General features: G+C 47.5%; 1 protein-coding gene across 1 annotated transcript in view; it reads left to right on the top strand.

The window, feature by feature from the left end:
* Positions 1-15736, top strand: part of arhgef17 (Rho guanine nucleotide exchange factor (GEF) 17) — a 457595-nt gene that overhangs the window by 315687 nt on the left and 126172 nt on the right. The window contains exons 4-5 of the mRNA XM_078546121.1: positions 2820-2936; positions 5205-5297. Coding sequence (XP_078402247.1) covers positions 2820-2936; positions 5205-5297 — 210 coding nt within the window. The remainder of the gene's footprint in view (positions 1-2819; positions 2937-5204; positions 5298-15736) is intronic.

The following is a 15736-nucleotide window of genomic DNA, read 5'->3' as shown; positions in this document are numbered from 1 at the left end:
CACAAAAAAGCTATTGAGGTTAGATCAATTAAAAGTTTCAAATTGATCAATGTTTGTTCGGCAAGGATATTAAGGGATACGTAACCAAGGCAGTTAAATGCAGTTACAATACATATCAACCAAAATTTAATTAATTGGTGGATCAGGTTCAAGGGGCTGAATGGTCTACTCCTGTTCCTGTGTTCCTAGAAATTGCACTGTGGACAGTGGATTTTGGCTTTGAATTTCTTGGTGTTGAAATAGCCTCCTGACCCTTGTTATCTTTCTTATTACCGCAATGTAAACCGATGACAGAGATACCTGAGGGCACCTGCACCCGTCGGGCACATGCCATCAGGAAATAACACCTTTACATGAGAAGGGAAGAAAAGATAGCAGTTGGCCAGTTTGAAAACATCCCAACCACACTCAGATCAGCAATGGGTAGTGAATTTGTTGTGCAGAGGTTCGCTTAACTGAGCACAGAATGTATGTGGACAGATTTAGGTTTCTACTGGAACTGAAACCAAAGTAAGACCGATCACAGACCATAATCTTATTGTCTATTATGGAACTGTTTACATAGGAAGCCCACGGGGAAAACCCTACCCGGGATCTCTTTTTCTCTTTGTCACCATTTTACAGCCTCATCAGTGCGCCCCCATGTGGTGATGGTTATAATTTGTTACAAAAGCTCAACCTTATTACACTGACAGTGGGGTCAAAATTAATTTTGTGCAAGTGTAAAATGGGTGGTAACGAATTGCAGCCCATTTTACATCTCCCCCTATTTTTATTTCCATTCACTTCATAGTGACATAGATATATTAGCAGATTGGGAGGGCAAGTGGCAGGTGGAATCTATATAGAGAAGTGTGAGATATTCATTTTGACAGAAGGGATAGGGAGAGGCAATATAGACTTAATGGCACAATTCTATAGAGTGTGCAGGGATGGGGGGCGCTGGGAGGGTTGCTGGTAGAGGAAGGGGGTGGGGTTGCGTGTGCTTCAATCTTTGAAGGTGACAGGACATATTGCGAGCGTGGCTAGCAAAGCATATGGGATCCAGGGCTTCATAAATAAAGGCAGTGGGTACAGCAGCAGGGAAGTTTTGCTGAACTTTTATAAAGTTCTGGTTAGGTCCTAACTGGAGTATTGCATTCAGTTCTAGTCACCACACTTTAGGAAGGATGTGAAGGTCCTTGAGAGGGTGCAGCAGAGATTTACCAGAATGGTTCCAGGAATGAGGGATTTTAGTTACAAGGTTAGGTTGGAAAGGCTGAGGTTTGTTCTTCTTGGAGCAGAGGTGATTGAGGGGAGATTTGATAGAGATGTACACGATTATGACAGGTTTGGATAAGGTAAATAAGGAAAAACTGTTCCCATTAGTTGATGGTATGAGGACTAGGGGCACGTGTAATGTTTTGGGCAAGAGATTCAGGGGGATTGTGGGGAGGAACTTTTTTACACAACGAGTGGTATTGACTTGGAACAAGGGTGGTAGAAGCGGAAACAATCAATGATTTCAAAAGGAAATGGCATTGGCACTAGAAGAAAGATAAATCTGCAGGGCTACAGGATCGAGCAGAGGATTGGGAGTGACCGGATTGTTCTACAGAGAGCCAATGGACTGGATGGCCTCCTTCTGTGCCATAAATGACTCTATGACTTCAGGATTTGCAGAGAATTTGTTCACCTTACAAAGGGGCCACATCGGCTATCATCACGGCAATTTGTGGCCTCCTGGGAGAAGATGGGACCTGGAGATGACCTCTAAATGCAATGGGAGCCTTCATTTCGTGGATCTCCCCCTCACTTCACAAACTTTGGTAGGAACAGCTGAAAAAGTCCCCAGTGGTCAAAATCGGAGTGTAACTTTCTGGGTGTTGAGAGGCTGGAGAAGCTGGGGTTGTTCTCCTTAGAACAGAGATGGTTAAGAGGAGATTTAATAGGGGTGTTGAATATTATGAGAGGTTTTGATAGAGTACATAGGGAGAAACTATTTCCACTGGCAGGAGGCTTGAAAACCTGAGGACAGTGACTTAAGATAATTGACCAAAGAAGCAGAAAGGAGATGAGGGGAATTTGTTCTGGGCAGTGAGTTGTTATGATCTAGAATGCACTACCTGATAGAGTGGTGGAAGCAGATTCAGCAGTAACTTTCAGAAGGGAATTGGATGGGTACTTTGAGGGCAAAGATTTACAAAATGATGGAAAAAGAGCTGGGAGTGCAACTAATTGGATAGCCCTTTGAAAGACTGGCACAGTTATGATGGGCTGAATGACCCCCTGTGCTTTATGATTCTATGATGGCTAGCTCGCATATTCTCAGAGGCCAAATATTTAACCCTATTGAGTGAGCTGCTTTTTTCTGTCAGTCTCTCCCCCATTTTTTGCTAATAGATGGCAGGCGAAGAACGGGAGACTTTCTCAGTGATCTGAAACAGAATGCGTAGTCATTTCTAATAAGGAACAGCGATGAAAGAGTCCCATATATAGTTATTTATATAACGACCCTGGGTACTTCTGGTTTTGGTTCTTTCAACCTTTGATCTCTCTCTCTCTCTCTGATCGACCTCATCAGGCTAGGGGAGATTTTCAGACTGAACCTCCTGTCGGTATAAGGATCTATACTTCCTGCAGGTCCTTTTGACCCGTGGACCTGGGATTGTAACTTATCTTTCGCTCTGAGCAGCCTTTTGCCACCTGTCTGTTCCGTGTGCCAGTCCTATGTATGACTATGCATGACATATCATTCATCCACTGTGCTAATCCGATATCTTCAAAGTAGTTCTACAGTCATCCTGTCACTCCTATTAATACCTGTGTTCGTTTTGCAGTTCTCCAAGGATGTACTGGCCAACTCATACTCTGCATACATCGATAACTTTCTCAATGCCAAAGAGGCTGTGCGATTGGCCAAGGATGCGAAGCCAGCATTTATTAAGTTTTTGGAGGTAAGGTCTGTTGCTCGTTCTACAGCGGGGCTAAGAGCAGATTGATCTGGATCAAGGTTGGGACAGAAATGGGATTGATGTGGATCAGCCATAGTGGCCAGCAGGGGGCAGAGCTGACGCAGCATGAGGCTATGAATAGCTGTCCCATTTGGAGCAAGGTTGGCAGTGTGTCTGACTAGAGATAGGACTTAACAATGGGACTGGTAAGGGACAGGCCGACTGGAGCTGACTGAATGGAATCGGCAGGAGGCAAGACTAACTGGGAAATAAGGTGGTTCCATCTTGTATATTTACAAGTTAACGAGATACAACAGACCGGATTTTCACGGACAAGACGAGATTCCAGAGGTGGGTTTGTTCCTGGGCCGCCGACATGCCCCCAGTTGCGAACCAGGAATCAGCATTTTGGTTGAGGCAGAAGCCTAAGTGGGAAGGTGACAGATCTGGCAGCCAATTGATAGGTGGGGAGCAGCAATGGAGGTGGGACACCAGGGAAGCGGGCCATCCTCTGGCCCCAGTAGACAGCCTTTGCTGTGGCTGCTGTCAGTGAATGATTTAAAAAAGGAAAGATTCTGATTCCTCAAGCTGGCCAGGGCAGATGGAGAGTTGGAAGCCGGGCTGGTGGAGGGAAATGTTAGTGTTATTAAAATTTGAAGGATGTGCAATAGATTTTCCTCAAAAATTCCACTTTTTAAAATCACGTAAAACCTTTTTAATGCTGCAGCCTTGTTTTCTGACAGGAGCTCTTCAGCTTTAAACAGCTCCCAACAGCAGCCCGCCCCCCCTGCAGAAATCCCGGGGCATCAGAAGGCAAACTCACAACGAGCTCCTTAACTACATGAAATCACCCAATCAACGATGCGGACAACTTCACTTTCCCACCCTCCCTCTGCTCTCATGAATGTCGGCTGGGTCAGGAGTGAAGGTGGCAGACTGGCACAAGTTCTGGTGTTGCCACTTTGTTTCTGGCCGTCATGCCAACCAAATTCAGCGGGCAAAATTCCAGCCCCATGAGTGTCATCTTAACCTGTACATTTGACATACCAACAATGTGTTCGGTACAACAATGGTGCAGTCTTAAATCCCAAATTCTCATAAAACTAATAAAATTAATTGAATTAATTACAATTTCATTAGTGTTAAATACAGTTTTATGGTATCAATCCTTAAAAGAGAGCTTTACTGTCAGCATTGAGTTCTTCTATGTCAGGGAGCATTGTTGGCTGAAGGGTTCCTAATGACTTCAATGAATGCCCCATATTCGTATTTATTGCCCATATTTATAGCCAGATATAGGAAGGACCCAATGCCTCATCTTGTAATGGAACAGAGGGAAATTTGCTGTGGATGCTACCTGGACGTGCTCGATGCTCACTATGATTGTCCTCGTGCTATCTCCCTCCCTAACAAGAACAAAATGGAGCAAGGTATCTTATGCCCTGTAAAAATACAGGGGCAAAATGGATCAAGGGAAAAGACTGACCATCAACGAATCTCCCCTCTAGTCCTGTGATGCCATTCATAGGTGGCTCTTAAAGGGTGGTATATTCCCGGTCCTAAGGAGGGAGGCTAGAAGGCGGGACAGGGAGGAAGTTTCAAAAATGGTTATCGGATCAGTGATCCAAATGTTGCCAGAGGGGGATCAGCACCGGCAGTGGTCACCCTCTCCAGAGGGGTTGGTAGTGAATTTGAGTAATGAAGGGCTGATTGGGATGGACGGGACCCATGTTGAGGTTAAAGCCTGGGGGCCCACGAGGCCAGCTATTCATACCTCCTGCCCCTGCCCCACTGGAGCAGCAGGGATCAGTGGGCCAGAGCTACGGCTGCAGAGCATCCTGTGGAGGGGAAGCTGCTCCATACAGGAGGCCTGGCAGCTGTGGCCACCTCACAAGTAGAGTTAAAAAAATTACAGATGTCTTCAGATGCCACCTCATGGCCCCCCCCTCCTACAGTAACACTGCCATCCTTCCAAGGCTGCGTGTCTTCTGATTGGGCCTGCTGCCTCAGGAACCTGCTCGCCATCCTTAATTGGATACCAGGTCCGGAGGCAGCTCCTTAATTGGCTGCCTCCAGGGAGATCTCCCAGGCAGGTGTCTTGACAAGTGCGGAGTTTGGACCTGGAAATGGTCCTGTTCCACTGTTATTTTTATAGGGCATAAGATTCCGCCCCAAATACCCCAGCTTGTGACTTGTGAGTTGCAAGGGTTTGGTTGGAGGACATGGTGATGGAACTGACACTCTTCACACCCTAACTCTCTTACATTGCAGCAAAGCATGAGGGAGAACAAGGAGAAGCAAGCACTGTCCGATTTAATGATCAAGCCAGTTCAGCGAATTCCCCGCTACGAGCTTTTGATAAAGGTAAGAACATGCAGAACATTGATGTCAAAAGCAACTGTTTGGCGTATAGGAGGAAGCCAACTAACTCAGGAAAACACTGAAGGCTAAATCCAAACAAGACAGTTCAGAATATAGTGTGCGTGGCACAATGTGACAATCTTAAGGCCTAATCATTTGTAGGTTTATAAAGAAAAGGAAAACGAAACAATCTTTGCTGCTTGAAGTATAATTTCTATGACTTGGAATGTTCACCTTCTGAACTGTTTGTCCAAACAGTGTAGGACAGGGAGTGTAATGACTATAAGAAAAGGCAGGGACCTCAGCTATCCCCTAGTACTGCACACTACAGGACAGATGTCAGCTCATTTCTAGAAGTTTATTGAATTTAATCTTAACCGTTCAGCTATGGACTCACCTGGTGAGCAGCCTACCAATGGTCTTACTGAGTGATGTTGTATTGAGAGGCCACTGGATAACGAAAGTCATTAAAAATACTCTGGGAAATCCCAGAAGCAGCGTTTATGTTGTGATCTCTACTTTTAAAGAGGGGGAGGTGATTTGTTAGCTTGAGTTTATTTCAGCTGTAGGCTCAGTTCTAAGCCCATGCTTTGTAATTGCTGCTTTAGGAATATTTGCACTGTGGCAATTATTTTACATCTCCTGCACCAATATTTTTTTGAATGATCTATTATTTATTTCCCCTAGGATTTCTGGCTGATGTTATGCTTTCAGTTGTACCATTTTAAATGAAATAGTTCACAGATCTGGAAGAATATTTTGCAAGTTTTATCCTGATGGATTGCGCCTTTATATGAGCTAATCTTGTGCCAACTGTGAGGTGACCTGCAGTAACTCCCCACTGTGACACAGTGCACTCTCTTATGACAGATGAACTGTATAAAATATTCTAACCTGGGTTATCCACTCACCAGCCTGTGATTTTCTGTGATTAACTATAATGCATGGATAATCACTGGCGACAGCCTCACTGTAACAAACTCCTTTACTGTAACACTCTGAGGTACATATACCACAGCCTCTCATGTAATGTCCATTGGTTTTCATCGCTCCACCATTGGTAGTGTACTTTAGCTGCCACTCCCTCTCCCTCTCCCTCTCTCTCTCTCTCTCTATCTCTGTCTCTTGTTTTGGTCATGCCAGTATCTCATGTGCTTTGGTGTAAACATTTGTTTGGCAATGCTCCAATGAAGCATCTTAGGACATTTTACTATGTTGAAGGCACTATATAAATGCAAGTTCTTGTTTGTTGCCTACTTGCTATTGAAGTAAACACTATTGGTGTTACACACAATTTGTGAAGCTGCTGAAGGCTTCATGGGTTAGTCTTACAGATAATTTACTGTAGTTTTTGTTGACTGAGGAGCCATAACACTAAGTTATTTCAGGAATTACTTCTAAATCCATATTAAATAAAAGTAGCTATTGGTGCTTGGAACTGTTTTGTCAAACCATAGACATGTGTATTTACCCAGAGATATTGACCTATGTAGATCTGTCACAGTATGTTATCCCTGTTCAATTGTTTCTGTCCACCTTCGATATTCTGTCAGGTATAGCAAGGCCAGCCACTTCTCTAAGGGTGTGTGGGGCTAGCCAATATCTAATTTAGTATTAGCAAGTCACAGAGGTGTGAGAGTAGGACCACCTTGTGGTCTGTGCTGGATATTGTATCTTTCACACCTGTTGGTGCTTCTGCCATATTTCCAAAGAAGGACTGAAGCATACAAGTGAGGTGAGCTAAATACAAATCATCAGCTGCATTATTTTACAGACAGCAAGTGAAATGCCAAATCTTCCTCAGGAAGAAGTGGAATAATGAAAATATGCCACACTGTCCACATTGGTGAGATCACTTTAGTTTGCCTGTTTAACCTTCTGATCCCGACCGGCTCCGTGCTTGAGACAAATGAGTTTTCCCTTCTAGGCCAATTCTCTAGGCCCAGCTTGCTGACTGCCCATTGTCCCTTTGTGTTTTTCTGTCTTTGCTCTCAGAGAGTAGGAGGGCAGTCCCTCTGACTTCTTCCCCCGTCAGTGATTCACCAATAAACTTACCTGTAAAACCCGGCAGCACTCCTCGCCACCATATTTCCCAGTGACAGTAAACTCGGTGAAGCCCCTCTCCACCATGTCCCCACACATACACACTATAATCAGCCCCTTTCCTACCCCCCCCAACACACTATAATCAGCCTCCTTCCCTACCCCCACACACATTATAGTCAGCCCCTTTCCCTACCCCCCCACACACTATAATCAGCCCCTTTCCCTACCCCCCACACTATAATCAGCTCCTTTCCCTACCCCACACACACATTATAGTCAGCCCCTTTCCCTACCCCCCCACACTATAATCAGCCCCTTTCCCTAACACCCCCCACACTATAATCAGCCCCTTTCCCTACCCACACACACTATAATCAGCCCCTTTCCCTACCCCCACACACTATAATCAGCCCCTTTCCCTACCCCCACACACTATAATCAGCCCCTTTCCCTACCCACACACACTATAATCAGCCCCTTTCCCTACCCCCACACACTATAATCAGCCCCTTTCCCTACCCACACACACTATAATCAGCCCCTTTCCCTACCCCCACACACTATAATCAGCCCCTTTCCCTACCCCCACACACTATAATCAGCCCCTTTCCCTACCCACACACACTATAATCAGCCCCTTTCCCTACCCACACACACTATAATCAGCCCCTTTCCCTACCCCCCCACACTATAATCAGCCTCTTTCCCTACCCACACACACTATAATCAGCCCCTTTCCCTACCCCCACACACTATAATCAGCCTCTTTCCCTACCCACACACACCATGTAATCAGCTCCTTTACCCACCCCCTAAACAGCCCTAGCCTGTGACCGTTTTAAAATGGTCTATGGAAGAAATAAATCCCAAGGCCGAGAGACAAACAAGGCAAGGACTTGGCCAGATGCTGCCGGGCCTCGGTGCTGGTGCAGGATGCCGTCTCGGAGGAAGGGGAGCCCACGACCCCAATCCTTCTTTTCGCGACCCCAAACGGTGTCTTGATCCACAGTTTGAGAACCACTGGGTCAGGAAGCTGTTGCGACAATGTTTTAAGAGGTATCAGAAAATATTACAGAATGAAACTGTGACATCTCTGGACCTCTGGTACAGTCTTCTTGTAATCCAAAGTTTCAAAAGCAATGCGTTGGTTTAGCTTACGGCAGCTTTTGGCTAAACCAAGGCCCTTGAGAGAGGATAAACTTACTTTTGGATTTCTGACCTCCAGCAATTTTATCTAGAAGCCCTGATAGATTAGTCTCCCACTCCTGCGCACCCCCACCCCAGTTGCTGAGCTCCTCCTCCATCCCTCCGATCTGACAAATATTTGTCATATCATCCAGGTACACTTCCCTGTGGCGGAACGCCAATCTTATCCCGGTACGCCAACTACATTTTCCTGCATGAAAACATGCAATCAACTAGGTCATAAAAACAAGTGTAATTGAAGATGAATATTGTTGTAACACACTCTCTATTTGAGCCTGCCAGGGCTGCTATTTGATTCCTGACCAGTTAGAGTAATCAGTTTGAAAGGAACTGCAGGGAATTCGACTCAACTCCAATTGGATATAATGATGCTTTATTTAAGACTTGGAAAACTTAACACAATCATGAACGATAGTCTACAGCACCAAGCAGAAAGTATATCACCCTCTTTGTCCTTGATAGAAGTGCGCCTCTTGATGTTTTGTGTTCGTTCTGTTCCCTTCCTCTTCGGATGCTTTTCATCGCCTCTCTCCTCAAGATTTTTCTACATTAAACAGCCGGAGCACTTGTCCGTTATACACCAGAAATCAAAACTACACGCAGTCTAAACCAAACAGCATGTAACACACTTCCCTTGTTCCTGTTCATGTCCTGTCCTCCTAACATTGTGGCCGAGGGTTGTTTCCGCTTCAAGGACAGGATTCAGATTGCTGACTTTGCTGTTCTCAACACAGCAGCTGATGACTATGCCAGTTAGTTAGTTATAAATGTGTTAGTTGCCAAGCTTTTGAGCAAGTTAACACTTTTTTTTTTACACAATATACAGTGAAATGCTCTTAAATACTTAAACGCATATGCGTGCAAGGACTTGAACCAAAGCATATATATGTGCTGATGGTCTTAACTTTGAATAGCATAGCATTCTCATTGCGTGATTACACAGAAACTGAGGAAGCACAACAGTCTGGTGTCTGCTGAAACCTGATCTCCAATTGTCAGAGTAAAGCCATTGATGTCTGCAATGTGAATTAGTTCCAGAATGAAGTAAAGCCCCTTGTTTAATATCTAGGACCAGCTTGGAAATAGTCCAAAAGAATGTGGTGACAGAATAGAACAACATCTCTGCCTTTTTCGATTCACAGCATCAATCCCATTGTTTGCTATCTGAGTCCCGTTCCATCTGTGCTGTCCTCTTTCTGGAAGATGATATCACAGAAAATATAATGTACACAAGACCCTCAATAGGTTCAACCAGCCACTCAACCAAGCTGAAGAACTGGGGAATCAGGAATGTGAACCTCCATTATTCCATTCTGTTTTTGACTTTACCCACTGTTTACTCTTTTAACTCCTCTGCTACTGCCTCCAGGTTTTCACTGATAGCCACTGATATTGCTGTGCGATTGGCTAATGTGATTTATCTGTGAAGTAGATTGAGCAAAGTAGTGTTTTCCCTTCAGTGAATGGGCTGGTTAGTCATGACTTGTGACCGTTTGAGAAATATCAGTTGGGAACTGTGGAAGCTGGATTCCAAAGCTGCAACCATATCGTTGGGAGGCAGGCCCTGAATCACTCATACAAGAACATAAGAAATAGGAACAGGAGTGGGCCATTCGGCCACTCAAGCCTCCTCTCTCATTCAATAAGCTCATGGCTGATCTGATCGTGGCCTGTACTCCACTTTCCTGCCAGCCCCCCCATAACCATTGACTCCCTTGTAGATCAAAAATCTGTCTAACTCCGCCATGAATATATTCAATGACCCTGCTTCCGCTGCTCTCTGGAAAAGAGGATTCCAAAGATCAGCGACCCTCTGTGTCAAGAAATCCTCCTCATCTCCATATTAAGTAGGAACCCCCTTATTCTGAAGCTGTGCCCCCTAGTTTTATATTCCCCCACAAGGGGAACCATCCTCTTAGTATCTACCCTGTCAAGCCACCTCAAAATCTTATACTTTTCAATAAGATCACCTAGGGGGCAGAATTTTACACCTCGCGAGTGGGCGTGCGCCCGAACTGATCGGGCGTAAAGTAGTGCGAGAAGACACCGGGCGAGCATCCTGATGTAATCCCGCATGTGCGCAATCTTCAGGTCAGCGGGTACACGCGGACTTCGGAGCTGCCCCCGCCATCAATTAATAGGCCACTTAAGGCCATTAAAAACCCAGTTGAACCCGATTTTATGTTGCCCATGTGATTTTGCGCTCATCACACAAGCAAAATGTGTAGGCGGGCAGTCCACATTTTGCAAAACTGCATCCAAGGTTGGGATAAAAGGGTCAGCTGCAATGTCATTGTGAGTAGTGAAGAGTTTAGGAGATAGTTTGCTGCTGGTTGCTTATTTGAAAATGTTAGCTTCTCAGTTCTGAGCTTCATCCATGGCATTTCTAGGCTTCATTTCAGGACTCATCGGTATCTCCAAGGCCCCCGGCGGGTTTTGACCATGTGGACCCTTCCAGGTATCAGACAGCCTTCTGTAACGCTGGTAATGGGGATTGTGGTCTCTGCTGGTGCCACCTCCTCTGAGAAGGAAGAGAGGAGCAGAAGGGAGAGGAGGCCAGGTGTCCCAATGCAGTTTCCAGGGGAGCGACCTGTGAGAAGAGAGGCGTAGGTAGAATGGACGCAGGGCCAGCAGGTAGTCCAAGGCGGAAGGGGCCGCAGAAGACGCCACTATCCTGCTGCCAGGTTTTACAGGCAGTGGTGCAGCTGCCTCAATATATCTGAGGTGCAATGCTGAAGGAAGTTCCGCCTCTCTAGGGAGACAGTGACCTCCATTTGTCAGATGATTGGGCCTGAGGTCACCTCCAACTGTGTGAGAACCCCATGCCAGTGGCTCTGAAGGTCACAATGGAGGTCCAGAGCGACCTCACGTTGGCGCACGAGCTGCTTGTTGTCTCTGTGAGCTCTTCTTGGGGTGCTCTGGATGAGGGCAGCAGCTCCTCCGCCGCTCTGCCAGTGACCGTGGCATCTGATGAGGCTGCAGTGACTGGGGAGATGCCAGCTGTGGCACTAGCCGCTCCCTCCCAGGCGGGGCCAGCACAGGCTCCACTGGCCAGAGGACGACCACCAAGGCCATCAAGGCCAACAAGACACCAGAGTAAGCAGGCTGTCTCCAATGCTGGTGCCAGCGAGGTCGGGGGGGCGGGGGGTGGGGGAGCGGTGCAGTACCAAGACACCAGGCTGCCAAAGATCTGCTTCCACCTCATGCCAGGGCTGCCACCTCCATCCTGGATGCCTGAAATGACCCTTTCATTTGAACCCAAAGTCCACTCTGCCTGTGCAATAAAGTTTAGAGCCACTCATGTCCAGCATTACATACTGGCACCAAAAAAATAAAAAGGTGAAGCATATTCAGGCCATTATGACAAAAGCAAAATTTATCTCATTTTGACAATCCAAAAAAATTAACATAACCTTCTCTGGTCTTCATTCCCAGACCAGTAAACATAAACAAAACATTACACAACAGAAGATCACCCGTGACCAGTCCCTCTTGTGCTCATGGCGTCTTAAACTTACACTTGCGAGTGCAATGTCTTGGCCTCCCCCCACCCCCCCCACCCACCCCGGCAGCCTGCTTACTCTGGTGTCTCATTGGCCTTGATGACCTTGGTGGTTGTCCTCTGGCCGGTGGAGCCTGTGCTGGCTCCGCCTGGGAGAGAGCGGCCAGTGTCATGTCTGGCATCTCCCCAGTCGCCACAGCCTCATCAGATGCGATGGTCACTGGCAGAGGGGCAGAGGAGCTGCTGTCATCATCCAGAGCGCCCCGAGAGGAGCCCGTAGAGACAACAAGCAGATCGTGCGCCAACATGAGGTCGCCCTGGACCTCCCTGCTCGCCATTGATGGACGGGCACCTAGCTGGGATACTGGGTGCCTCATCCATTTCCCACACTGGCACTGACCACCTGAGGTCAGTGCCTGTGTGAGGGCTTGCAGGTCCAAGCGCATTCTGTTTCTGATTCTGTTCCTGGAACTGCCTCTTCATGAGAGTCGCCACTCTCTCAATGGAGGAGGCAGTGCATTTGGCCATGACGGTCAACGCACTGCTTATGGTCCACAATGGACAACTCCAGAGGCTCAACATCAGCCTTCGACTCAGCATCATCCTGGTCTCCAGCAGTCCTCTGACTGCTGGTGCCCTGGTCACTCTCTGCCTCCACCTGCTGCTCAAGCAAGTGTGAAGTGCCCTCACCGCTGTACTCCGATATTCTAGCTGAAGATCTAATGCCAACTGAGGTGCTGGTATCTGTGCTGGTGCTTGGTTCAAAGAGCGGGTGCGAAGCAGGTGCATGTGAAGCCTGGCAGTCCTCTGGTGTCAGGGGTGGCTCTTCAGGGTCCTGCGATTGAGAGTGTGCTGGCAAATCTAAGGGAGAACAACAACATGTCATAAGTTTAAGTCATCACACTGTCACTGTGCATACCAGGCAACCTGGTGGGATAATTGAGATCTGCATCATGGTGCCGTTGTCTTTCAATGATCAATGGGGAATCCAGTTTTGAGGCTCCCATCAATGATGAGACTACACAAGAATGTTTGCACCATCTGAAACTCTCACCTCTGTGCACAGCACTCTTACCTTTATCTGACACCCCAGCCTCTCCGTGGCCGGTTGACTGAGGTGCGTGGCGGCTCTCCAGCTCCAAGGCTGAAATTGGATAGGATTAGGAAATTTGATGGGCCTCCGCCTGCTGCGACCTTTCGATGTTGTTATAGGTTGTCTTCTCCTGAAAGGACAGAAGAGCATTGATTAGACCAATCCCAGCTGAGGAATACCTTGCAGGGCACATCCGAGTCGTGGCCCCCCCGAACCGCAGGGCACTCAGTCCAAGCAGCCAGGGCTCACTCCCTTGGCCAACTCCGACGTCATTGACAGTTGGCATCAGACTCTAACACCCCTGAGCTCCAAGGGGGGACTGGCCAGACCTTAAACTTCAACACGTTGATCCATGTCAACTCGGCACTCACCCTACCTAAACGCAGCAGATCGTTAAACCTTTTGTGGTGTTAGACCCATGTGCGCTGCACAATGTCGTGGCTGCTGACCTACACTGCCACCTCCTCCCAAGCTCTGTTTGTGAGGTGCGGTGGCCTCCTCCTTCCATCTCTGGGCACAAGGGTGTCCTTCCTAGCAGCCACCTCCTCCAGGAGGCTCACGAGGCATTCGCCTGAAAACCCGGGGGTGTGGGGGGGTGGGGGGGTGGGGGTGTGTGTATGAGTGCCCACCCATCCCGCCTGGCGTCTCCAACCGCACTTAACGCCATAACTTCAGTCTTCAGAATGCTGCAATATTTTCTTCCCTGGCAGCCTTCGAGGAGCTGTGTGTGCCATTTTTAAGTCGGCCGCCGGATCATCATTGGACCCGATGGCCGACAACACCACCCCCCCGCCCAGCCCAGCCCTACCCGACCACTGGGAAGACGCGTTTCACACTGGGCGGGGCTTAATTAGCCAACCCGCGTGAAATCGCGATTGGGGGGGGGCCGATCGCAGGTGGCGTCCCGTTTCCCAACCAGTCACGGGCCCACCAATCATGCGCAGGCCTAACCTGCTCAGCCTTTCCTCATAAGACAACCCCTTCATCCCAGGAATCAGCTGAGTAAACCTGCGCAGAACCTCTTCCAATGCAGGTATAACCTGGACATTACCTGATGTGTTAATTTGAAGTCTCAATCAATACAAAATGGGGCAGCAGCAAAATCACTTACCTTTACAAATCTGAACTGTACAAACATGATTGAAAGGACAGGAAAAGTCTAACTGGCCCAATCAGCCTGGTGTGATGTAGCTGAAGTGCATCATTAATCCATCCCAGTCGCAAAAGCTCCCAGAAGAGGCAAAAGAAAAGAGAAAATCCTTCAACTAATGTAGAAAACCCTTTAGGAAACTCTTCTCTGAAGGCAATTGGGCATTCTTCTGGAGATGTCACTTACTGTTATCATCAGTTACCAAACCCCTCCACCCATGTTCTGTTCTCGTGAACCTGTTCCTTTCAAGGACTTCAAGTGAATTCACACTTACCACACATTGGGGTAGAAATTAGAACTTAATTTAGGTGTTGAACATTCTTCCAAGGAAGCCTGAAAAACAGGCAACCCAAAATTGGGTTGGTCCATTTTTCAGGCACCCGGGGTGGCTGCCTAACACAGGTGTTATGCCCCTTGCATCTGAGGGGCCCGAAGTCTATTTTAGGACCCCTCTGTTGGACAGCGCTGAGTGGAGCAGGCCTCAGGGCTATACTGCTCAGGTTCTTGATTGCGGGCTAATCAGCGGCTGTCACTAGAGAGCTCAGTGTAATAATTTAATTAACTGATGTGGAGCCACCAACAATAACATGTTCGTATAACACCTTTAATGCAGGTGCAGTAAGAAGCAAAATTAGACACCGAGCTGCATAAGGTGATATTCACGCAGGTGGCCAAAAGCTTGGTCAAAGAGGTGGGTTTTAAGGAGCATCTTAAAGGAAGAAAGAGAGGCGGAGGGGTTGGTGAGGGAATTCCAGAGTTTAGGGGCTAGGCAACTGAAGGCACGATCACCAACGTTGGAGCAATTAAAATCGGGGTTGCTCAAGAGCTAGGGGAGCACAGGTATCTCAGAGGGTAGTGGGGCTGGAGATTTTAGAGATAGGATGAACAGGATCGCTCTTCCCTACTCTGCAGCACTCCCGCCAACCGTGAGCACTGCGGAATATTTAGCCACGTGTGTGCATGATGTCATAATGCCATTGCCAGAAGGCATTGTTTGCATTGGTACAATGGGGTAGAAATTAAACACCACTGTCCCTGAGAAATGAGTGCAGATCTCAGGCGCAAAGCAGCAATTTCCCAGTGCTGTCTTTTACACTCCAACAGTGTCTGAAATGCGTGCAACATTCAGGCAGCTCTAGGCTACCTAAAACAAGCGTTAGGCTGCTTGCTCATATAATGAGGGGTCTACCAGCTATTTCACGTGCTGGACCAGCTGCATTCAGTTTGTTGGTTCTTTCTGCATCCCAGCTAGTGATCCTTAAGGATGCCATTGGGAGCTGACGTCAAAGAGGTAATTTATTTTTTAAAAAAGCACCTTTAAGTGAAGGCCAGCAGATGGAGGAATACTGCCACTGGTTCCACCACCTCCACCTCTGGCTTGCACTCATCCCAGTTTTCTCCCGTTCTCATCCCCCTCTCCCAGGACATGCCTGGGAGGCAACTGG

Source organism: Cetorhinus maximus, chromosome 7 (genome assembly GCF_964194155.1).
Source record: "Cetorhinus maximus chromosome 7, sCetMax3.hap1.1, whole genome shotgun sequence".
In the NCBI taxonomy this organism is placed as follows: Eukaryota; Metazoa; Chordata; class Chondrichthyes; order Lamniformes; family Cetorhinidae; genus Cetorhinus; species Cetorhinus maximus.
Note: the sequence above shows the minus strand (reverse complement) of the source record. Positions and strands in the feature narration are given on the sequence as shown.